Source organism: Dendronephthya gigantea, unplaced genomic scaffold (assembly GCF_004324835.1).
Source record: "Dendronephthya gigantea isolate DGI-Jeju-01 unplaced genomic scaffold, DenGig_1.0 000001F, whole genome shotgun sequence".
NCBI classification, from domain to species: domain Eukaryota; kingdom Metazoa; phylum Cnidaria; class Anthozoa; order Malacalcyonacea; family Nephtheidae; genus Dendronephthya; species Dendronephthya gigantea.
The window spans coordinates 3,579,877-3,605,215 of NW_021163011.1; the positions used below are offsets into that span (position 1 = coordinate 3,579,877).

The 25,339-nt window shown below is 36.9% G+C and overlaps 3 protein-coding genes across 5 annotated transcripts; 2 read left to right on the top strand and 1 right to left on the bottom strand.

The window, feature by feature from the left end:
- On the bottom strand, positions 1-2,243 carry LOC114527765 (nocturnin-like). Its single transcript, XM_028549460.1, has 2 exons — positions 1,992-2,243; positions 1-951 (listed from the first exon to the last, which is right to left on the bottom strand). Exons 1-2 carry the CDS (start codon positions 2,113-2,115, stop codon positions 116-118), a joined length of 960 nt encoding a protein of 319 aa, XP_028405261.1. The 5' UTR covers positions 2,116-2,243; the 3' UTR covers positions 1-115.
- Positions 2,244-2,296: 53 nt separating this feature from the next.
- Positions 2,297-11,655, top strand: LOC114526405 (lysosome membrane protein 2-like). 2 transcript variants are annotated; one of them, XM_028548002.1, is made up of 15 exons: positions 2,297-2,688; positions 2,950-3,107; positions 3,253-3,409; positions 3,816-4,064; positions 7,175-7,263; positions 7,385-7,434; positions 7,787-7,856; positions 8,218-8,399; positions 9,136-9,254; positions 9,693-9,766; positions 10,198-10,249; positions 10,345-10,500; positions 10,734-10,814; positions 10,956-11,013; positions 11,144-11,655. In XM_028548002.1, exons 1-15 carry the CDS (start codon positions 2,509-2,511, stop codon positions 11,152-11,154), a joined length of 1,686 nt encoding a protein of 561 aa, XP_028403803.1. In that variant the 5' UTR covers positions 2,297-2,508; the 3' UTR covers positions 11,155-11,655. The 2 variants fall into 2 exon arrangements, with proteins under 2 accessions (XP_028403803.1, XP_028403811.1); XM_028548010.1 differs by lacking the exon at positions 10,734-10,814 and having other exon boundaries at positions 2,950-3,106; positions 3,252-3,409; positions 11,144-11,646.
- A 298-nt stretch (positions 11,656-11,953) lies between these two features.
- Positions 11,954-24,277, top strand: LOC114526420 (lysosome membrane protein 2-like). Of its 2 annotated transcripts, none has more exons than XM_028548020.1 (14): positions 11,954-12,156; positions 13,814-14,000; positions 17,096-17,253; positions 17,421-17,568; positions 18,453-18,659; positions 19,538-19,629; positions 20,305-20,354; positions 20,507-20,576; positions 20,840-21,036; positions 21,125-21,240; positions 22,028-22,104; positions 22,609-22,669; positions 22,802-22,988; positions 23,483-24,277. In XM_028548020.1, the coding sequence occupies exons 2-14, from the start codon at positions 13,863-13,865 to the stop codon at positions 23,506-23,508; spliced, it is 1,527 nt and encodes a 508-aa protein (XP_028403821.1). In that variant the 5' UTR covers positions 11,954-12,156; positions 13,814-13,862; the 3' UTR covers positions 23,509-24,277. The 2 variants fall into 2 exon arrangements, with proteins under 2 accessions (XP_028403821.1, XP_028403828.1); XM_028548027.1 differs by lacking the exon at positions 11,954-12,156 and adding an exon at positions 13,272-13,470.
- The last annotated feature ends 1,062 nt before the right edge of the window (positions 24,278-25,339 follow it).

Here is a 25,339-nt window from a genome sequence, read left to right on the forward strand (position 1 = left end):
AGTACAAACTAATTGAAAGACAATAAAAAGACAAATAATTTTCAGCGGATAAAGTTAATTAACGAAAGGATACGCGAGTAACAATTACACTTTTTTTTTTTATCAAGATTTACATTTACTCATGCGAGTGATGCGACAGTTCAAAGTCGAAAAGCAGCGATGCATGGTCGGATGGAAACTCAATAGTCGGTAACGCTGTGCTTCCAACAATGTCTTTTGAAGGAATCTCAAGGAAATTCCGCACTATAAATTCCGAGGAGTGCCACACGTAATCGATGGTGTGGCAAACTTCTCCATTTGGCCGAAATTTCCATGTCGTAAACTGAGCTTCTTGTCTCGCCGCTACGAAGTAGGCACTCTTCAAGCCTTCCTTCAGCATTTCCTGATAAATAGGCTCATCGGGCGTGGCGTTAAAATCGCCACATATTAAAATTGGTAATACTTTGGTGTCGCTTCCCGTAGCACATTTCATTTGTGTGACATTAAAAAGGAGATCCTTCCCTTGTGCTAGTCGTATCATTTCGTTTCCTTCTTTAGCTTTCAGATGTGTAACCGCTGCCAGGAAAGTGCACTTTTTTTGAAGATCATATAAATTCATCAGAATAGCAACCTGATTCGAGGGCAAACTTTGCTCATCTTTAAGGACTACTTCTTGCGTTCGCTTGATTTCCAAGCGATCTTCCTTTACAAACATAGCACAACCGTCAGGTGAGGTATGTCCTCGTACATGTAGACAGGGAGAGTCAGGTTTAGCAAGGAAGGTACATTTGTAGCCACGAGCTTTCAATTCCGGCGCAAAATAATCATGAAAGTGGTCAACTTCTTCCAGACAAACAAGGTCAGGGGAATACAGGATGATATCTCTTAAAATACGTTCTTTTCGTGCTGGCCAGGAAAGTACTTCAGGAGAACATTTTATGAAGTTTTGCGTTGGTGAAGAGTAACTCAGGGCTAAAAATATACGTTATAGATCTTAAGAAACAAGCACAAAACCTTTTTTCAGCAATGGTTTTGCAGCATTATTGTTTTCATTGCCTCTGTCTACCTGAAATGTTTATCGTAAATCTAACACAAAGGTCACAAACACAAAGGATTTTATTTATTACACATCCCTTTAAATTCAAGATATCAAGTTTATTAAAAATACACTTTAACATAAAACAAGAGATGAATATTAAAGTGATGCACACACAGGTCTGAAATTTCATCTTTCTCACTGCACATATGTTTTAGGTACGGGTATATAAGCAATATGATTCCAGTCCAAAGCATTCTCAGGCCAGTCTAAAAGATCAATCGCATCAACTGTGGTCTACCCTTTCGCTAATTATACACACAATATGCTGTGGGCTATGAAAGGCAAATCCATGGTAATCACATATTCTAGGCTATATTCCCAAGAGTGAAGGGCCTGAAGGTAGTTTGATGACTGCCAATCTCTTTTATATGTACTACCACTATTTGCAATGGCATAGCAATGGGTGGTTTTGCTTTAAGAGTGAGTTATAGTTATATTATTCTCCAGTGTGGGGAAAGCAGTTGGACAACTAGGAGAAAAACTAAATGAAATATTATATAAGCTCATCCTATCTATTGAATTGATTGCCTGTCAATGGGTTCAAAAGCAATTAAGGCAGAACATTAATTTAATTAACTATTTCAGTTAATATGTTCCACTAAATTTTATAATTTTCCCCCATAATATATATACTAGAAATACATGCATGCAGCAACCCCTCGCCATTTCAAACAATATTTCAATATTTTGAAATGGCCTAAATTAAACGTAAAGCCAATAGTGTCTCGAAATTGAGGTATGTTATTACTTAACATATTTAGATATTTTTTTAAGCTCATCCTGTCTATTGAACTGATTGCCTGTCAATGGGTTTAAAAGCAATTAAGGCAGAACTTTAATTTAATTAACCATTTCAGTTAATATGTTACACTAAAATTTATAATTTTCCTCTCATAATATATAAAATGCTAACCATCAGCAAGGATGTTCCACTGCATGACTCTCAACAAACCATTCTTTTTCTGTAATTCCACTTCTCTTCCTGTATTACCATTCAGTAAACATCTCTTTAAAGCCTTAGGTTCAGAACTTGCCATGACTGTATATTAGATAGCAAATTTACTGGCTTTTATTACCAGTGTTAGTATTTTTTAATAGCTGATCAGTCAAAAATGTAGGTTTGATCTAAACTACTGAGGTTACGTCTCTCCCGATTGAGTCAACAGTACAGGGACCGCGCAGGGGGGGGGGGGCAGCTGACTTTTGAACCATCAACAATATAATGTTAATGTATAAACTCTATCCAAAAAATTGACAATTCATGCATACAAAATTACAAAATCAAGCAATATTCAAATTAGAACAATGTTATTGCGGCAATTATCGTGCCATTATCGAACTATTTTGATACATTTAATATTTGAAAGAATGTATTAAAACGTTCTAGTGATGTGTGCTCAGCACGCATATAAACTTAATTATACCCAAAGATGTATAAATCCATGGATGGAGATGATTTGGCTTATCATCAGGCCAAAAAGGCACGGAATTGTTGTTGCCGACATGTTGTAACCATTCTTGTTTGTTTTGGACTGTTTTTTGTCATTGGTGGTATTGTATGTGCGGTCACGAACGTTTTCGAAGATTGGGTGAAAGATGAAATTAGAGATGTAAGCTTAAAGCTTGAATGTTTATGTTTCCCATGACAATTTAGACGATGGTCTTTTCTTCAATGCTTATGAAAATGTCCCATTTTTTTCTGTTACAACCATAAACAAGTGTTTGTATGTTGAGTGTTGGTATCTGCATGTGTAATTATGATAAATTATCCATGTTGGTGCATACATGTAGTCTATTTCAAAAGAGAAGCACGCGTTTTAATATACAAAATGTTGTTATTTGGCATTTCTATATGGACTAATTTTCTCTAGGGTGTTAAGCTGAAAGAGGGTAACGAGGTTTATGATAAATGGAGGGATCCAGAAAACCCAACATATTTGACATATTATATGTTCAATGTGACCAATCCAGATAATGTTAGCAAAGGTGGAATACCAATTGTTCATCAGTGTGGACCATATACATACAGGTGATAACTTTATTTAACTGAAGAAAGTAAAAGAGGCTATAAAATGTATTTAATTAAAAATATGTATGTAAACAAAGGAATATAGCTTCTTAATATGTAAACAAGGAATAGCTTCTTTAAAATATATGTACTGTTTGCTTCCTCGATTGGTGCCCAACATCACTGTTATAGGCCGGAACAAGTACGCAAGCAGCAGTATCACATATTTAAGCCAAAAGCATCATATTTTTGAAAGAAAATTATCTTGCAAGAATTGTGATCCATCTCGTGATTTTATTACAAATGCTAACATTCCATTTATGGTAAGTTTAAAACAAGCTATTTCAGTATTAAGATGTAGTCATCAAATGACAATTAATGAAAGATTGCAACTTACAATGGGAAACAAAGGATTTCAGCATTCAATGAATGAAAAACTATTGCGATGTTTAAGGATAAATGAAGCATTGCTTCAATAAAACTCTCAATAAAAAACAAAAGAACATAGCTTTCATTGGGAATGAAGGATTGTAGAAAATGAATGTTCTGCAGAAAGAGAACTACTATGGTAAATTCTTCCACTAATTTAAGGTTTTTCACTGTGTGTAAGAGCCATAGCTCTTGCACAGTTGCATTTTCCAGTGGAGCTAGCTGTAGGTTTAGGCATAGCTGTACAGCAACCTTGTCATCTAAATTCAGACAACTGCTAAGCTTCACATTTTCTTTCAGACAACTGTGGAAATGGTTGTGAAATACATCAAGTTGAAAGACCCAAAAAGTCTTTCATATGCTCTTCGTGTGTTGGATCAGGTGTTTGTTAAGCTTGATTTACAAGATTTCCACACACATGCTGTTCATGAGCTGTTGTGGGGATACAAAGATGACAAATTAAATGAAGCCCATGGTATCTTGACTCGCTTGGTGAAGTCTCGTGACCCTACATTTAATATAGATCTTCCAACAACATTTGCATTGCAGGTACGTATAGAGCCCTTAACAGAGTGATGCCCAGATGCACCTTACCAGGGTGATGCCCAGATGTACCTTACCAGGGTGATGCCCAGATGCATTATTAAGTAAAGTGAGCATTTTCTTTAGAAGCGCCACTGAACAATGTAGCATTGTGGCCAGTTTTTAGATATAACCCAGGGCTATTAAGCTAGAAGCTGTGCATATTGATTAATATTCATTCTATGCTTCTATTGTTCCTATGATATGTGGACATATATTAGTATATAAAGTATATAAATAATGCCTATATCCCAACACGAATAACACACACAAATAAAGTCAATGCTTGACAAAGAGTCACACTATCTTTTACTCTTCTGATGGCATTTCGCCCCTTTTTCAATGTTGGAAATCCTTCTGTCTTTCTCAATTTTGTCGCAAACCTCGGATGTAAGTTGTCGCCTGGCCTTTCGAACGCCAGTGGGCTCTCTCCACGTATCGAGCACACCAGCACGTTTGAGGAAGTCCTGTATAGTATCCTTAAACCTGAGTAGTGGACGGCCGAAGTCCTCTTCTTGAACCTTCCGTTAGCTCGGCCCCATAGAGGAATACCTTTCCTGGCCGATCGTCTGACATGCACGCAACATGGCCTATGGCCGTAGCCTGTTCCTAATTAGTATGATCTCGATATCTGTAGCCCTGGCGCAATCCAACACCTCATCGTTTGTCACATAGTGATCCCGTTTGCCTTAAGGATAGACCCCAAGTGCCTCTGCTAGATTTTTCTGAGAAGCTTGGTATGGTGATGATATAGGGTTCCAAGTCTCACTTCCGTACATCATTAACGGAATTATGCATTGATTGTAAACCTTGAGGTTTGTATCTACTGTTAGGTCTCTGCTGTTGAATACCCTATACCTGAATCTTCCCATCGCGCACGAGGTAGCCTGAATCCGTGCTGTTATTTCTCCATCCAACTTACAGTCTTTGGTGACATAACTTCCGAGATATTTGAATACGCCAACTATCTTCAGCTTATGCCCATCAATCAGAAAATTTACCTGCTCGCAAACGTTCATGGTTTCTGTTCTTCTGATATTGATTTTGAGAACCATTTTCTTTGACAAAGCACTGTAGGCGGATAACAGGTGTTGTAGCGCTGGACCATTATTGGAAAAAACGGCGACGTCATCGGCATACTGTGCTTCTCGAAAGTATCTGGTAAGTGTTTTGGTCTTTGATACTCTATTCGTTTAGAAAGTTCACCGTCTATGCAGAGTCTAGCATGCACTCCGGAGTACAATGACTTGACGACTTTGACAAAATGGGTGGGACATCCAAGCTTTTCCAGAATCGTAAAAAGAAGATCTCGATTCACACAATCAAAAGCTTTGGTGAAGTCAATCTTTTCTCGAAGAACTGTCAGGTCACATCTGAATCTTTTCATCATTATCTTCAAACCAACCTTGATGTTTCCGCTGTTTCTTGCCAAAGACGTGACTGGTGGCACTCTGCAGCACGTCTTTCAGATCATCCCATACGACCCTTCCCTAAGATCTTGGAGACGCTCATCCAGAAACCTTTCCATTAACTCTTTCTTCTCATCAATCATGGTGGTATCTGATTTCGATGGTGGTTTCGTCCCTCTTCTTTTCCTCTTGACGATGGTAAAACACTTACATGTGAGAAGTTTGTGATCCGTGAAACAATTCGCTTTGGAATTGATCTTTGTCACATCGATGAACTTCCTAGCATCCTTATCAGCAAGCACGTGATTTATTTGATGCCAGTGTTTTGATCGCTTGTGTCGCCAGGCGTTCTTTGTTTTTGTGTCGAGACATGGCTCCCATCACCGTGAGCTGGAAACGGGCGCAAAATTCTAGAGGCATTAATCCATTGGAATTAATTTTTCCCACTCCACACTTTTCAATTATGGTCGGCCAATAATACTGTCAATCTTTTCCAACGCGAGCGTTAAAATCACCAAGAATAATAACACTGTCCCCATTTAGTTTTGACAACTCATTAACCAAGTTCCTCGTAAAAGCTTTCTTTTTCTACTCGTGATCGCTGCATTGTGGGAGCATAAACACTAAGGTAAGATGAGATGAGTGTTATTCTTGAATGGAATCCGAAGCGTCATTAATCTGTTGTTTACAGGGACTGGGTTTAAATGACCAATTTTATTGGAGAACACCAGCCGTCCTGTCTTCACCGCCGCTCCAGAAGATGGTATGACCTCTCTCCTTGATGTCGCCAACGCTCGGGCGTCTAACTTTACTCAGAGCACATACGCCGATGCCTGCCTTCTCAAGTTTTTTCCAGATGATTGCTTTGGCATGTCCTTCTCAAGTTTTCTCCAGATGATTGCTTTGACAGGAATTTCATTTTCTCGAGATCCTGTAGCGTTGTCGTATGGACTTTGCATATATTCCACCACTGCCATAATATGTGGGTCGTCGGTTACCTCGGACGCAGTAGCCTTATCTGTAACTCTCTCATAATTCATCTCATAAAATTGTGGGACTGTGCCTGAAAAGGACGACACTAAACGGCACGAGATAGTGTCCCTGGACGAGTAATCCCTGTATCTCGACGGGACAGCGAGGCTGACACAGTCGCAGTAACTATTTGTTGACTTATTGCCAGAGCTGTTGCCCGATTGATAAACAGCACTCCCTGAAGCCAGAACTGCAGCCGGGTTGACTTACAGGACTGTCAAAAGCCGGATGGGACGCCGAGTTGACGACAAATCCTCCCGTGGGTGCTCGAGGACCGTATCCCTGGCCAAGGGAGGCTTAGGATGTGATAACACTTGCCCATGTACACCCAGGCTAGTTGAGGGAAGGAGGTGCCTTATGCCTCCATTCTAGATCGGCCCAAGAGTGGTCTAGCCACTGCCCCGGTCAAGACATGAATACATAAATATACACCACATGAATACATAAATACACACCACCCAATTAAGCGGTCTAGATAAGGCCTTGACTTTACCAGAGTGATGCCTAGATGCACCCTACCAGGGTGATGCCCGGATGCACCTTACCAGGTTGCAACCTCGTACCCAGAACCTTCTCGTAGGGGGGAGGAGAAGGAAAAATAATTCTTTAAATTTTGGCTGAAATCTTTGTTTCTAGGAGAACAAATCGCTCAACATGTACACAATTGATTCAGGAGTTGACGATGTAGACAATGTAGGAGAGTATTTACTGTGGAATAAGCACCCGTAAGTGTACTTACCCCCATTAGTAATTTAGTATATATATTTTCAATAGTATAATTGGTGCATGTAAATTTCCCTTCAAGTCCTTAATGGCATTTAATTTTGATTATTATATTTTGTGTAGAAATATTACTTGTTGGAATGATAAATATGCAAACATGATGAATGGATCTGGTAAATCTTATCTCAACTATTATTTTGAATACAAACTCTTTAGCATTGCACACAATTGCCTCGGTTTCTTTTCTCTCAGAAGGCGCAATTACTAGCGTACAAACTAAAAACAAGGGTTACAGTAAATATCCCTTCCTTAATAATAAGAGAGGCAGAAAATTGGCAATTTATCTAAATGCTTTAACTTTAATTTTATTTCAAATGATATTACTGCATTTCGCCAGTGTTTCCCTTTATAAACTTGAAAGGCATAGCAGGCTTCAACGTTTAACGTTTTTACCTATTTCCAGCGGATATTTTATGAGTAAAGGTCTATATGTATACGTTTCATCACCTGTCATTCATTCTCTAGGGGGATTACATTACAAACCTTTTCTGTCAAAAGATGACACTATATATGCACTTGTCACGCCTGTTTACAGGTATAATAATTAATCAACTATACCGAGGTCATAGCCAGTTCCCAAGCTTCTGCATTCTTCTTAATCTCTATCATCGCCGGAAAGAATGATGTCGTAAAATATTGTGTCACTGTTTATTGCAGTAATTTTATACATTTTTTCATTCACTGTTCTATTAAATGTCTTCATCAGCCCGGTCATATTTTGAATTGAAATAGAGTAGCTATTTCTCAAAATAGATAGCAGTATTCTGTCTGTACTGAAATACAACAGGACCGGTCCGACCGTTTTTACCGTATAAAGGAAAGCGCCCTATAACACTAATTTTAATCTACCATGCTTGGAAGGCCTGTTTCAGTCTTCATTTTTCACACGACTATAGATCGTTCACATTGATATACGATTCGACCGTGGAATACAGAGGAATACATCTGTATCGATTTGCTCTAACTCCAGAGCAGTTCGTGTCTGGTGACGTGGATGGAAACAACAAGGGATTCTGTCCAAAAGGAAAGAAATGTCCCCCAAGTGGTATAATGGATCTTACCCACTGCGATCCTTCACGTACGTGAATACAGTAGACCAATCCAAATTAGACACAGAAAAATCGCACAAAGCTTTATAGATCAGTATTACATGTCTTCTCTAATTAGATACATTACTACTCATCATGCATGCACACGTTAGAAAGGTATACAGGTATATTAGAGGATATCAAACTAGGCTTACGCATGATAGGGCGTTCCATTGTCGCGTTTTTTGTACGTACGTACACGCCCGTAAAAGTTTAAAATGATTTAAATGATACTTATGAAATCGACGTTTAAATAGATGCATATATAGCCATAGGGTTGGATTCTGTTGATGATTTGGTGTGTTTTTTCGATTCCACTATTATATTAGGGTATAAACGGAAAGGGTATGACCGTGCTAATATGAACAGAAAGCTACGCTTTTTCTTATGCATGCATGTTACAGCTAATTGCAGGGACCACTATTGCTGATATTTTTCGACTCGATTGCTACTTCGTAATCTTAGGATACTAATTGATCGCTATTTCAGCTCGTTTGTTCACATCAAATTTGCCTGTGAATAAGTGGGGCTAACTTTATTCTAAATAATTCAGTTTGTAAAGGATTTAGCAGGACTGAAAACATCTGCTAAGTAAAAGAGTGTAGACATTGTCTTCGAAGTTAGTTATTCGAAACATGTCTTCGAAATAGTTCATTCATGCAGTTTGAAAGAATACACGATCTATTAGATCATGATGTTACTCAGCATGTTTCTTTTCTTTTCTAGATGCTCCAGTTGTTGCATCCCTACCTCATTTTTACATGGGGAATAAAAGTTTATTGCGTACTGTGAAAGGTTTACACCCGCAGAAATATGTTCATGGCACATTTTTAGACATTGAACCGGTAAGCATCCTTTCCATTTGGTCGTGCATGAATATCACCAAAATGGGACTATTTCACATCGGTGAAAACAAAATCTTACATCACTCAGGCCAGCTAAGTTATTATCTAAATATCGCTTAATATCACGACAACTTGGACCAACGCTACGTGAAATATTGGGAATGAAAACGTAGGTTGTTGACATGTAATCATTTCTGTTACTACAATTCCGGTTCTCAATATACATCCATTTCATGGCAACAACATATCAAGTTTATTGTCTTTGTGAAGATCTCCCTGATAGTTCATATTCACTAAAAGTAAAATGTTAAACATTATTGGCCTTCTTGGTCCGCAATATCTTTTGTAAGAGACCGACAGAATGTGAGAAAAATTTTTTTTATAAATTGTTTTCAATAAATCCTGCATGCATAACTTTGGTTTTTTACTCAAATATAGCATACTGGCTTAACAATGCGTGGACATAGGAGAATGCAAATAAATGCCAAATTACGTAAAATTGAAGGCATAACGTAAGTTTTTGTTAGTATGTTATATCAATATACTATCTATACACTATCTGGCAACAAAAGCTTTGTTGTCAAGGCTCCATCAAAGTGCTTGCCGTCAAGAAAACAAAAGATTACGCACATGGCTGTATGTGGCTGTCTGTTTGTTGAGTTCGCACTTGATATTCTCTTTCATCTGTTGCACAATATTCCATAAGTTGTCATTTACTGGTACGATCCACTGAAAAATAAGATGGATCTAGGCGTCAAAGAGCACATATAGGATAGCCATGCATGTGAGGAGAATCGAGCTATATATCTGAAAAAGAGCCAACCTCGTACCCAGGGTTTTTCAAAATAAGCTTGAAATATATTTTAATCGTCGCGTGAATGCCCCTTTGCATGGACGCCTCTAACAAACACGTCCTAAATATATTGTATTAAATACATTTTAGAGCCTTCCAAAACACATCAAAAGTGTATTTACCTGTGTTTTACGGCGACAAGGTGTGTAAATATATAACATGTTTATAACATGTTTATTTGACATAATTAAATGTAAAATTTAAATTCCTGATGATATGGAGCGAATTCTTTGTTAGCACGCTCATATTTCTGAAGAGGATGCTGACGATTTCAAACATGACGTTCTTTTACCGCTGAGATTCTCTCAAGCTGCACCGTTTGCTTTGTTGGGACTCGGCAGTATTTTGTTGCTCGTTGCTGGAGTCATTTCCTTTCGTCGACACCATAGAAGGGTAAGATCCTAATCGTAATCCATATAACGTTGCCCGGTGCACAGAATATACAGAGGTCGCCCCCCTTCTAATTTTAATCGAAGTTGGCTCTGTTCCAGGGGAGCGACAAATCATGACGAATAAAAAAATAATAGGGGTAACTTTCTGTGTTATTCTCTGTCGTTGCTTCAATTATCAAGAATATAGAAGAGAAAAAACCTTTCGTAATATGTTCCACTTCCTGTCACTTTTAGTACAATACTTGCAACCTCCTCAAGCACCCCCGTCCCCCGCATACTTTCTCAGCGAAGTACTTCAAAGAGCCTGGGAAAAAGGCTGGTGCAATACTTTCCTAGATTAATATATAGTATAGTTGTAGTATATATGCATGCAGTAGCTTTAGATTTTAAATGATCTGTTCATAGTATTTTTTGGAAACAAAGGTCTGTGATTTCATATGGTTTCACATATTTTAGGATGGAACGAGTGACGAGCGTCTCCCCTTAGTCTTGAGCTCGGGCAACAGTTTTTCAGGTATTTATATCGATAAACACACAGTACCAGTCACCAGTGTTGCATGCATGTGCTACATATACGATTATCTTTTAAATATAAAATTAGTAACTAAGTAGCCTAACTCTTGCAATATTTAATTTTCATGTAGAATATACGTGATTCGATGACCCAAATGTGGCTTATATTATCCTGGATACGTATTTTACCAAGATCCGATGGGGACGTAATACACATAGGACTCAATACTCAGATATACAGTTTTTTGTAACCCTCCAATCCCGAGAAAGCAGGCAGTATAGTCTGTACCAACCATGCAAGCACTATATAGTCTGTACCAACCATGCAGGCACTATATAGTCTATACCAACCATACAGGCACTATAGTCTATAGTCACATATTAAGCCAAAGCAGTAATTAAGATTTTGCGTTCGTGTTCGCTGTAAAATTTCATGCATTAACCGCAACGAGAGCTTCGAATGTAGCCGTTGAAAAGCACGTGAAGTGTTAATTCTCTGTTTTGGTAAATATGTGACCCTGTCCATTTGTAAGCATATGTGAAATTTTGCGTTTAAGCACTTTGCATAAATGTTACTGGATTTCAACGTTTGCGTATATTTGAATATTTGGGAGGTCATGTAAAACACGACTCTAAATCTTTCATCTCCGACATCCACGTCTGCATCTCCGACAATTTAAAAAAATATATTCTAATGCCTGTTTTCCACTAGCGATATTTTTCGAGCGAATCGACATTTTACTTTTGTTTCAGAGCTCTCAACTGCAACCATCTGGAACAAATTGCTCAAATACAAAGGAATAAAGTCGCTTCGCGCGAAAAATATCGCTGGTGGAAAACCGGCTTATTTGAGCAATTCGTTCCAGATGGTTGCAGTTGAGAGCTCTGAAACGAAAGTAGAATGTCGTTTCGCGCGAAAATTATCGCTAGTGGAAAACCGGCTTAATTAGAATGTGTGAGTTTTATGGTTTGTCCGCATGTCCGCATGCCCGCGTTCACCTAACCAAATACCGCAAGTTTGTGGAGTCACGAGGATTGGCGTACTGTATGAGGTATTTATCGCAGCGGTTATATTTGATTGGATTGTTGTATTGTACTTTACAAGTCAAGGCTGGAGATTTATCTTCTCCATTCTCTCATAAAGGTACCAAATCTTAAAAAATTTTATACCATAAAATTAAAATAAAGTGAGGATTTAGTGAATGGATGAATTACGTTTTCCTGGGCATTTCACTTTGAATACACACGCGAAAATACAAAAAAAGTCAACAAGGAAGTAAATTATATAAAGTACAGATTAATATATGCCAGTTCTTACATCTTCCCAAAAATTATTATATAATAGTTTTATTTGCTTATAGCGAATATAAATAGCATTAATAATATAATGTATAAAAGGTTCTAAGAAATCCCCATAAACAGTCAGTATATCATGTTACATTCTTCGAAGAACATTGGGCAATATCGTGATTTCATATTGTTGAGCACTTCTTCTTTTGATCAGAATGAAATATCCTATTCTGACGACCGCCTATTCCAATATCTTTCATTCCCTTTGGTATTGCCAAAGCTGACTCCGTATATGACAGTTTTAACTGCTATTGATACTCGACCGGTTATAATTCTTATATGACATATAGCATATGAATACAGAGTCCGAGTATGACTTGTAAAAAATCGGTGACATGCATTAATCCGCATGTGTTCTGAATGACTAAAGCGGAATGCACGAACCAGAAATACTATACAATATCGCAGAAGAGGTAATCTGTGGACATGACAACAGTCGTGATAGCATCCTACTGACAACCCACCTGACGGAAGTTTTTTGTTATTTTCGCCGCTAACCATCTATAGAACAAGTGCGGATTCGGAAACTATAGCAATTAGTGTCTCTTTATCGTTCGAAAAATGGCCTCAATTTAGCTGCATGACTAAGATGCCGGTGGGTTATTGCTAATATATTTCCGCTGTCAACAGGATTTTTTGTTTTTGACTCGAATGAATTTAAAGACGGTACTGTTTTCTTTGTGTCTTTAAATGTCTTTGAGACTTTAGTGTTTAGTGTTTATATAAATACTGATTCTGCGTCTATAAAAAGTGAGGCTTTGGAAACTTTGAGTTTTGAAACTAATTTGAAACTGAGAGAGCATTCAGGCCAGCATGTATTCGTTTTCAGTTTCAAAATATGTTCTCGATATTGCGAAAACCTTTGCGGAATCAAAAGCCACATTTCCAATCTCCTTAAATGTCAGTATCGGCGGTTATGTCATGGTCGCATACTCCACTTGTGAATGACGTAGCACATTCTAGTTAAGTCCAGTGCACCGTTCTATCTCCGTAAAAGAGTTTTTGTATGGCTAGTTTACCTTGGGACTAGAATGTGCCAATTAAGGCTCGGTGCCAGACCATAATTTGTTTATCTTGGATAAAGACTGTAAAGTTTATTTGTGAACAGGTAGCTATATAGACATATCAGTTCCACGAAGTGCCAACTCAAAGACAATTATGATTCAATATATACTTTTCGTATGCCTTATATCAAAATTAGAAGATATAAAAGCAAGTGGTAAATCGAAAGTCTTAAACCTCCAATTTTGGATTCAAAAACCGGTTGCTCGAGAATATATTGAGTATTGTTGAATGACGCCCACTACGCAGTTAATCCAAGCAAATTCTAATTACACAAATCGCAATATTTAAATGACGTGCACACGCCTGCTTTAAGCATACATTTAAAAGTGTATGTATGATCAATGTGGGCAAAGTGTTTATCTTCAATTTTATGATTGAACGTTTAGTACGTGGCAGTGAGGCGTCGAACTACGAATATATAACAATCCTACAACGATGGCAAAAGGACAATCACAGTGTTGTTTTTGTGTTCTATCCATTTTGATTATTTTTGGTGTTGGTTTGCTAATCTCTGGTATTGTCGTGGCCGTGTTAGGATCGTTTACAGAACTTGTTGATAAAGAAATAAGGGAGGTTGGTATCCTATATTTCTCGTGTGTACGAGTTATTACATAACTGTGATGTCATTTACTATTAAGAATAGGACAGTATGGCTGTACTTATAGCTACCGTTTTCTTGTGGGAATTCAAATTTCAAAATTATACGCGATAACATCACGATAACAATGCTTTGTCTTAGCATATTAATGTACTGACTTCTGTTTTAACAAAGCCAAAACAAAGTCAAAAAGTAACTGCCGTGCTGACTACCAATTTTCCTGCTTCTTCGCTCTCCCTCGCGTTCGGAGGTTATCGGCATAACAGCGCTCGGCAAATATATATAAACTTACACCTGTAGTGGCTGTATAGTATATACGTATATATATTTTTAAAGAACAACACTGACTTAATTTAAGTAGTTTAATAAAGTTTTAAACCCATTCATGCCAACTGTCAAATTTATTATGGCTATAGACACGACAAGACACTGAAAAGAATTTGGCAACGAACTTATATAAATGAGCTATAAATTCTATAAATTATATATAAATATAATTCAAGATAATGCATACTCGTCATATAGCTAACACACTGCCTCTAAGAAAACGATTCGATCTAAATATTCTTCGCTGTTTTGAGTGGAGAGATTGTCCCAAAATTTGCCTGAAATGGACCTACTGAAACTTGTCTATACTATATAGTCAAACATAGCGATCCTAGTCTCTACAGACCTCAATCCGTATATCAGTAAAATTTCGTGTTTGATTAACAATTTTTATTTGGTCACTGAACGCAGTCAAAACTGTCTAAAAAGTGACAGTCAGTGTGACAGCCCCACAAAGTCGTATCCAGGACGTTCAACCTATATACAGAAGTACAGACTAAAGTACAGGCAATATAGATTCCTTTACCGGAAGACCGAAAGGGACGAAGTGTTCCCGGTTTGGTTTTATTATAGGTTAAATTGTGCTATTCCGTTTTAGCGTTCTTCTATAATAAACAGTCTATGAATAATTCAGTATTGAAATAAAGAAGTGTGAAATAATTTGTATAACTCAGGATACTAAGATACAACAAAGATAATTTTTAATTTCTATAAATACTTTGCTAAGCAGTAAAATCTGGTAGTTTTTATATCAGTTGCTGTAAAATTGAATGCCTAATTAAACGGCTGAGTGCATGCAGTAGTTCAACCATTGAATTTATGCGGAAGCTATAAAATATAATCTTCAAGCTGAAAACCCTGCTGCTATGGTAAACACTTGAATAATGGCCAATCACTATATTGAAGGCGCAGGTGCTGTTGTTTATCAAAATAATAAAGGTTCTTCACTTAAACCGAAAACGTCGAGCTAAAGGCCTCTCCAACTAAGCAGATGCAATGATGCATCATATGATTCGAAAAGGTGGTCTTTGGGAAACTTAACTTGCTTAAATATCCTGCTTTGACAAAAGCCGTTTTTACACTATACGGGCCTATGCCTGATCTTTGCATGCAACTGGTTTTGATCTTGATGTTTGTAGTGCATTTGAACAGACTTCGGCAAGGCCTTTGACATGCCAATCAAGGCTATGCTTACTCACCCAGATATTAGGACAAGGCTTTTACAAAATGCGTTTGCACGAAATTTCTATTTCAAAGCTTCATCAATGCTATACCTACTCCTATAGTCTCTGGTGTAAACACAGCTTTATTTTTGTGCCGATGTCTAATCCGCCTTTTGTCTTTCCTCACAATGTTTCAGACGGCTGATGTCGGAAGTGAAATTACTTTAAACGTGCATGTTAAGGCAAAATGCACGTAATAACATCGCCTTAGTTGAACAATAGCACAAAGTAATAAATAACCTAAATAAGTGCAATACATTATTGGTCTTAATAATCCTTCTCAGTATGCAATTTGTCAAAAATACACCTGTTTGGGCACTGCGAAGGGAAGGGGAGTGGGGTGGTTTAGGGGGAAGCGTGCGCTAGAAGTACGCACCTATGTATAGTATATGTCTACATGCAATATATATTGCCCGTGTCAGTTTATCGGATGATGTTGAATCAGTTCGAATTTGATCACGTCGAAAAGGTATTCGTGATGAAATTGTTGAAAACATGCATGTCATTAAAAGACAAGATTGAGCGAGCCAGTCTTTCACTAAACGATGAATATACCTAACTTTGGCATAAACTCAGGCAGGTGTATAAAAACGCAACACTGAATACTCGTGAATATTCGATATAATCGCTTTCTATTCGATCATGATCACAAAATATCGACTATTTCATATACACGCTCTATACGTAGAGCATATAATAACAAAATGAGAGCAGGTGAGTACATTTTCTTTACGTATATATATATATATATATATAGTGCAATGCTCTTGCCATTTACTCTGAGCCGTGGGAACATTGAAGCGGAAGCAAAATTCCCTAAAAGGCTTTTTATAATTTGCTTGAATTGCTTGATATATTTGCACTGAGAAATTCAACGAATTCAACGAATTTTTTATATTTATTTTGTTGGGTGTTATGACCCCGAGCAAGTTCAGTCGTTTATTCTTTACTTTATATAGTTTCGTTCTATACATTAAGCATGCAGTTATAGCATTTTTTTACTATCCAATAAGAGCATCACATAATATTTTACATCTCTTGTTTCCGGTATTTAAACATATTTACCTACACGAATTATGTAATTTCCTTTATCGCAATTAAAAACGAGCCAAATGATCTTAAATGTGCATGTTTTACAGTGCGTATAGTAAATAGAGGCTTTGTTTGTTTCTTTGTTTGGAATCACTGTATATATATTTCTCAAAATAAAGGACTGAAAAAAATGGCTAAATTTCAGCAATTTTTTATCAAGTAACCCAACCATTCTTATGAGCAGAACCGTCACGTAGACGCTACTGTCTTTATAATGCCTTTTACCGACGAAGGAATACAATTGATTGTCCATTCTTGAATTGGAAATTGACATTTTTAAGTTCTGTTGAAATTAGTTTATCGGATGCAAAATAATGGCACGTGTCTTGTCAGAAAGTTATTTTTGAAACCCCTTCCCAATCGTCATGAGGGAGTCGAGGAGGTCTGGGTCTCTTGATTAAACCTTGATTTTGATATTCTATATTTAGGGAGTGCCATTGAAAAAAGGCTCGACGAGTTTCAAAAACTGGAAAGATCCTGATGGCGATTATTTCATTGAATATTATCTTTTCAATATTACAAATACAAGCACTGGTGATCAGAAAAAACCACTCGTAATCCAAGAGATCGGTCCTTATACGTACAGGTATGGTACTTCAGCCTCCTTTTGTGTCTTTCAAGAATTATCATTACAGTACAGTGCAGTACAGGTAGAGTCTGTGCCGGCCAACATCCGGATCCTAGCTCAAGCCACAGTATACACCCCTTTGTAATACTTGAATGTAACTGTAAAAATGCCATCCCTCTTTTCAGGAAAGTGGCGAAAACGAACGTTCAAGAGAGACTGGGTCAAACCTTGACCTACAACTCAACGACTCATTATCAATATGATAAATCTAGATCTTGCTCCGGCTGTGACCCAATGAAAGACATATTTACAACAGTAAATTACCCGTTGCTAGTAAGTATATATCTACAGTATATTGACTATATATATATATATTTATATATATATAATATATTTAATAATATTATATATATATATATATATATCATTCGCCTGATGATCGTTTCAGAAGAAACGTGAAACACAGAGTGTAGTGAACAATATATTCAAAATTTTGTAATATTTCATTGATTTTATTTTAATCGCTCTATTAAATTTTGATATCGAGCACTCTTTCTTCTTGGATACTTTACTTAATTGTATATATATATATATATACATATATATATATATATATATATATATATATATATATATATATATATATATATACTGGATGTTTACGCCTATATATTGAACTGGATGGTTGCATGTTCAACATGCTCAACCTAAACTATAAGTTCAGTTAGAATATCGCTTTATGGAAAATATTATAAGACATGGGGGTCATCCTAACAAAAAATGATAACTGCCTATATAATTATATATCTTGCCGCTTCAAAGTCGTTATCAGCCGATGACTTGGAAAATGTGTGTAATTAAAGCATTTGAAACGGCATTTTAACTGAGTATTGTGCATGCATGTAGTTACGTTTGGGAATCCAAAATTTCGCTCAAAAACGTTTAGAAATGCCAAATTCAGGTTTCAGAAATACACATTTTCCAATTAGAACTGCCACTATGAACTGCCTTATTTGGAAAATGGGACCTCTTACACATGGCCATGCATTGATTGTACATGCCTATTTCGCATGTATATTTATTGCTCGACTTGTCATCCAATTCTACCTAATTTGGGGTAGACACCGCGATGTAGCCACGGTGTGATGTATATGCTATACACATGGATGCTATACACGAATATCCGAATAATAATATTTCATATACTTTCTTTATAGGTTGGCTTACGAGGATTACAAGCTAAACTAGCCAAAACCAGTGGTAACGCCAGCAAAGATTTAATAGAAAGATCTGTTGGAGGACTTGGAGCGTTAAAAATTGATATTTTTCAGAGCCGATCAGTGGATGAATTTTTGTGGGGATATCAAGATCCAGCATTTGCTCAATTCTTTAAAGGAGATCCAAAAAAAAGATACGCCCTGCAGGTTAGTTTCCTCGCCATGCACGAGATATATTGTAAAACGCATGTCAGCCCATCTTTCCAGAAACCTTCTCTATCATTTTGCTTAACACGTGCAATACAAAGTTTCCTACGAACTACTCCAAGATCATGAACATTGAAAACTAAACAGCATACTAAAACAAATATGAGATCATACTAACTTTTTCAATTTAGCTTCAGTTATAGCATGTGAGTATTTATTATTAAATTGCATTCCACTAAGCGTGAGGTCCGTAGTCTGTGTACAGTAAAATACCAAGCAATGGCGTAGGAACATTTTCAAGGGTGAAGAAGGGGCGCATCTTACGAGTCCATTGGAAATTTTGTTTAGTGGTTCAGAGCATTCGGCTTTAAGGCATCGATTCCGATAATTTGTAAATTAGAAAAACATTCAATCGTGCTGCAGTAAAATAGCACGTTGGTCGTTTTGTAGCCGGTGCACAGCCTGGATTACGCCCGTAATACAGTCTTTGAAAAACTCGCACGATGTAACTAAGCAAACGTTTCCCATTGGCCAAAATTTCCTGGAGTTCTAAAGTGTATGCCTTTTGGATAGTGCAATGTAGGTGTGGCCAAGATGCTAGCTTGTCGATAGCTATCGTGCGACTGTATTACGGGCGTAATTCAGGCTGTACACAGGCTAGTCGTTTTGAGAGTTGTACAATTTCCTAAAACAATAATCTGTGCTGATTTACTCTGCTGGGTTGCTATTTAACTTACCTAAGACAAAGTCTTATCAAAGAAGACCTTTCAACTATAAAGACCCATGCAGACTAAAATATTAATCCCCTGGCCGGCTATGGCTCTCGACGTCACTACAGATAAAAAAATGTGCTGATTGAAATTTTTATTTTATCCAAGTTTAACAACAGTGATAGTTACATCTCAAAAATTCACACTGGAGAACACGACGTTGACAGAGTAGCGGAGTATCTGGAATGGAAAGGAAAACCGTTAGTGTTTATCTAATGCACCATAATGAAAAACCTATACATGCATCATGCATAAATTGGCTAAGTAGAAAAATTAGGTCGGGCTTTTTATTTCGGTAAAATATTTTATTCAAAGATTTATCACTTTTTGTTTGTTCTGCAGTAAATAGTTTGAGGGCGAAACCATGCCTAGAAATTAAAATTCATTTGAATGCATTTTGTCTAAAATTGACCTCAAACACATGCAGGAATCTTTCCATAACGATAAATTCCTTTTCTTATTGAATATCCATTTTTCTTCTTCTTATGAATGCATTATCAATCACAGAAAAAGGATTAAAATGTTTAGGGATAAACATGGATTCTAGGCATGGTCCATGGAATTTCTACCAAATTTTTAGCCCGCTATGCTATAGCATGCAATGTCAAAACAGTTGTTATATTCAGGTCACCGGTCACCGCTATAGTTAACTACTTTTTACAGTAAACATTTACCAACTTACCGCTAACTTTAGGTTGCACAACCGCTTTTATAATGACGGTTGAGTGTCGATTGAAACGACAGCCACATGCATTTATCGTATACGCATCTGAACAGAGGAAAATAAGCTCGTAGTCTAATTGTTATCTATAATTAGCACTGTATGTGACTGGAGATATTACGGCTAAGTATATGATTTATTCACTACAATTCAGGGCACTACCATATTGGAACAGCAAATACGCTAACATGATCAATGGAACAGGTAATTAACTTTTTCTTGATGTATATTACATTACTGATTATTTTATGTAGTCATACACAAGCACGTGTGATTATACATATATATATATATATATTCCAAATCCTCAATCAAATTAGTTATCTCTTACTGGATTGTTTAATTCTGCTTGACAGGTGGTACTAGATTTAAACCTTTTGTTGAAAAAGATGATGAGTTATACGCCCTTGTAACTGAGATTTGCAGGTATGGACGTAATAAAAATATTCTGACCTTTTATTCTTCGTTCTCCCAACAAACCGTTCCTGCGTAACATAAATACATGAATGCCCCCCCCCCAATTATCGTGCTGCTAACGCCGTTGCTTTATTTTTTTTTTAATTAATCAAAACTAACGATATGGATGACTTGGTTGTTATAGTTAGGAATTGAAAGCTATCTTTTTAGCCACTTTCAGATGCATATCTCTAAAATGTTGAAAGGAGTTATTTTGTTTTTTTGAAAACTAGATCACTGAAACTCACCTATGATTCGACTGTGACAGTTCATGGTATTGACCTCTACCGGTTCACTCCTCCGAAAGACGTTCTTGAAAGTGGTAACGTAAACCCAGAGAACAAAGGATTTTGTGTGACTGGTTCTTCAAAGAAATGCCTGCCTTCTGGTTTACTTGATGTTCAGTCGTGTAAAGGTGGTGCAAATATAGGTAATTGCATGGTTCGCACTCCGAATGCTGTTACACCCCTACAATTTACCAAAAGTTACGCAGCTGATTTTTCATTTTTTACATTCAGCTCCTCCATTTGTCGCGTCTACACCGCATTTTTACAATGCTGAACCTTATCTCCATGAAATGTTCAATTTAATGCCAAAGAAAGAAAAACATGCAACATTTGTTGATATCGAAAAGGTTCGTCAGGAAGGCATATTCAGTTAAATAAAATGTGCAATGAACACTCGAAATTAACGTGCACAGACGTCATCCAGTTAAGATGAGGTTCAACATGTACAGCGCGTACCCAAAACAACGCGGCTTTGTTAAGGTTCCTTACGGTGAAACAATCTGATTCATAGAGTTATATTGTTTCTCATTTAATCTCGTTTTCAATTTTTCATTCGTTATTTCCCTCACATGCATCGGGCAAGAATTAAAGCGAAATTGATATATAAGCGCTCATGGCCTACTTTACTTTCATTTTCACTAATCTCAATATTTCTACCTCACATCATTGACTGATATTTGCAGCTAAATAAAAGTATTGTCATATTTTCAACGTTAAGTGTTTACTTTTTAATTTAAGATTAGTTTAGTTAATCATTTTTCATCATGGTGTTAGTAACTATGGTAATTACAGATTCCCACAATTATATTTTTACTCAAGGTAACTTTCCTATATAGGGATATAAAAATGATATAGTATGATACATGAGAACAATTTAACTAATTTCTGACGGATTTCTTTAACGCAGCCTAACTGCGCCTCTTTAATCTCCTTTTCATTTTAAATGCATTGTCAGGGACAAATAAAAATTATATTTCCGTGTTTTCCTGAGCGGATTTGTTTCTTCATACTCTTACGATTACTAACAAATCAATTTTCAAGGCTATAAAACTCAAAACGTGTCCTGTATTCGAGACCAAAACGAGGAATTGGGTAATATGCAAATAAACGGTAAAGGTCTTTTATTTATCATAGAACACTGGAGTTACCATGCAAGGCCATAAACGACTTCAAGTGAGTTTCGCGGTTCAAAAGAGCTTGGATATAAAAACGTGAGTATAATTACAGTCGCGGCAATAGAAGTGTTCCGAAAAGTATCGAGCATTTCATTTTCTCAAATTTATCAGTTAGCTCACAAATTAGTGCCGTATATAATCATACTTTAGAAAACTCTTTGAAAAAGTCCTTAGTTCCTGTAACCGTATTTTCACTAATCAATCATTTTTTGGGTTTCTTTTTCACCTTCATTATTGAGCAATTGTTATTGGGCATTTCATTGGCCAATCAAATTTGAATTTGTTTCTTGAGCCGTCCTATTTGGTCAATGCACAGGAAGTAAGGCGTTTTTCAATGAGTTTCCCAACACATTTGACGAAGTCCGTAAATGAACTGAAAAATATCAGCAAATGAATTGCTCAATATTTTTCGGAATGCATCTATTGGTGCGACTGCATGTAATTGGTACATCAGATACTGCATGTATTTGGGAAAGTAGTTTAAATATCATTCTTGACGTTATTATTGTATTTACTTACATTGCAACTATTTCTATTTAGAATACTGCAGAATCCCACTTCACAGGAGTTCCTCTTTATTCCCACATTCTTCACAGACGACGTAAGTAGAAGTCCGCAACACCCTGTTAAAATACCCAAATGTCCAAAATGCATGATTTTTCTGAATACATCAAACTATGATAGTTCTGCAATATTTCATATAACAAATTCTATCGCACTTCGTTTATTATAGTATGCCAGAATAAGTGAAGAAGATGCAGACGATTTCAAGAAAAGTGTTCTTCTTCCTTTGCGAGTTGCTAAAGCCATGCCATATGTAATGATTGGTCTTGGGGCATTGCTGTTGATCATTGCTGTAATTATTACTCTCGTCCGACGCCGGAACAGGAGAAAAATGAATGGTGTTACTGATAGAAATCGTAAGTATAGTAAAAAATTTAACGCCTTTAGCATTTCCAGAAGCTGGAACGTTTTCCATCTCCACGTGAAGCGTTCCTATATATTCTGGGTGGATTTCCAGCGAGATTAGTTAAATCTTGAGAGCCTATTCAATATATATGCATGTATACTTTATATGATATATCTTAAGCCCAAATTTGTGTAATAATTTGTACGCGAGGAATTTTTCGGCAACACGATACGTGTACAAATCATTGACGAATTGCCTAAAACATTCTTGCGTACAAATTATCACCCAAATTTGGGACGCCTATGCTTTTACTGGCTGACATTATTGTATATTTTCAGCGAATACATTTCTTCGGTGCAATATATTTAGGGATGTTTATCACGTCTTTAATAAGAAATGGTTCGATATAAACTCTTTTATACATATAGCTTAAAGTTTAAAGTTCAAAAAGTACCAGCTTTAATGAACCAGCATACTATGCTAAACTTTATACCTTTTTTTTAGTCGGCAAAGAAAATTATTCAATTTAGGAGGATCTGTTCCATGCCGGTACTTTTCATCAAAGCTCGCAATTTTGGTAAGAAAGTTCTTGGTGCGGCGACTTTGGATAACATTAATAATATAAAATTTGTTGTGTTGACAATAAATCCGATGCTCTTCATTCATGCACTACTAATTTCCGTGCGCCTACATTCAGGGGGGTTGCATTAAATGAGTTATATGAGAAATTTGTTTTGTCTTGAAACGATGGATCTTCCATCAACGCATACAGCTGATACTGAATAAAGCATATAATCGGTATTTCCCCGTTGCACTTAATGTGCTTGGCAGCAGTGCTACATCCAGTGCATGTATTATATAAGTCAAAATAGATTGCATGCACTGCAGTACAATTGTGAATCCATATATTATACCTGCATGTATGAATAACGAAAACAACGATGCTTTTATCAGTTATGATTTTCCAAAAACTGGTGTTAAAGAAGCGTTTTTTTTGTCCGACTAACTCGGGAAGATAATGAATCTCTATTGGTAGTACGGCTTCGAAATTAGTGTTTGCGCCATGATATCAGATCGGGATTTGGCTTCAAGTAATTGCTGAAAAGTATTGGTTTTATTTTTAACACCGCAGATATAGTAAATAAAGTATTAAAATTTCTACACATAAAACACGGCTTTGGGGAACGGTCGTAATATTTAATTTTTGATCATGATTTTGTCTTGATGTTGGTAACACAAATTCGTTGATCATTATATATATAAATAATGTAGCTAAGAGGTAAAAATTTCTTATATTTAGTGAACTGTATAATGGAATATTAAATAAAAATTTTAAATCCCTAATAGTCAAGAGAGTCGCGTAGCTAGCCAAATTAAGCCAAGTTTACACTACGCGCAATATTCGCACGACACGGCTAAAATGGGTACCCGTACGTGCCTATATGTCATTTGTCGACGGCCTTAGTTTTGGTAGCCTGAACACTAATAAAATTGGGCACGGGTAAGAATTTTAGCCGTGCCGTGCCAGTAAATTGAAGCCCCGTTTACACTACACTCGATTTATTGGCACCGGCACGGCACGGCTAAAATGGGTACCCGTGCCCATTTCATCCGTGCTCGGCCTTTGTTTTGGTGGCCTGAACACTAATAAAATTGGGTACGGGTACCAATTTTAGCCGTGCCGTGCCAATGAATTGACTGTAGTGTAAACGGGGCTTCATAGTGAGTGTAGTGTAAACGTGGCCCAAGTACTCGTAAAACTAAAAGTGGCACGGCCGGAACTTTTATCCGTGCCGTACAAAATATCGCGCGTATAGTGTAAACGGGGCTTTAGCTCCGGTATGCTATTTTTTGTTTTCATTGGCTGTGAAAACAACCACTTTCCAAATTTCTGAATTTATTTGCGCGAACTGATAAAAAGTAGGAAGCTGTAATCCTATTTTATCGCGGCGATAAATCTGTTATCGTCGGATTTCAGATTCACTTCGCGTCGCGCGAAAAAATCGCCTAGTGGAAAACAAATTAAATATTGCGAAATTTGGTGAATGTATGACACAAAAAGCTCTTTTCCATGTTTCCATTCATCGCAAAATCAAGTTAGTTTTTGCGATGAGTGTGTGAGAACCTTAAAGCTGGATTTCCATGTACTTACAGAGAAATAGTTCGCCATGCAGCGAAACATTTGCATATTTTCTTTAGAATTTCAACAGCATAATTAATAAATTAGTTCAACATGACCGTTCTCTATTTCAAAGAAGATATGCAAATATTTCGCTAGCGAACTATTTCTCTGCAAGTGGAAATCCATGCACCCTATTGCCCCTAATATATGGTGGCAAAGGGCTGCCGCGCTCGCCCCTG

What these genes read in the sequence shown, in the direction of transcription:
- LOC114526405 (XM_028548002.1), top strand. Translation starts at nt 2,509, where the DNA reads ATGTATAAATCCATGGATGGAGATGATTTGGCTTATCATCAGGCCAAA. An exon ending in ATGCTAACATTCCATTTATG is followed by an intron (nt 3,410 to 3,815) that starts GTAAGTTTAAAA and finishes ATTTTCTTTCAG; the next exon opens with ACAACTGTGGAAATGGTTGT. An exon ending in TACCCACTGCGATCCTTCAC is followed by an intron (nt 8,400 to 9,135) that starts GTACGTGAATAC and finishes TTTCTTTTCTAG; the next exon opens with ATGCTCCAGTTGTTGCATCC.
- LOC114526420 (XM_028548020.1), top strand. Translation starts at nt 13,863, where the DNA reads ATGGCAAAAGGACAATCACAGTGTTGTTTTTGTGTTCTATCCATTTTG. An exon ending in ATCGGTCCTTATACGTACAG is followed by an intron (nt 17,254 to 17,420) that starts GTATGGTACTTC and finishes CCCTCTTTTCAG; the next exon opens with GAAAGTGGCGAAAACGAACG. An exon ending in TAACATGATCAATGGAACAG is followed by an intron (nt 20,355 to 20,506) that starts GTAATTAACTTT and finishes TCTGCTTGACAG; the next exon opens with GTGGTACTAGATTTAAACCT.
- LOC114527765 (XM_028549460.1), bottom strand. Translation starts at nt 2,115, where the DNA reads ATGGCAAGTTCTGAACCTAAGGCTTTAAAGAGATGTTTACTGAATGGT. An exon ending in GTGGAACATCCTTGCTGATG is followed by an intron (nt 952 to 1,991) that starts GTTAGCATTTTA and finishes GTATATTTTTAG; the next exon opens with CCCTGAGTTACTCTTCACCA.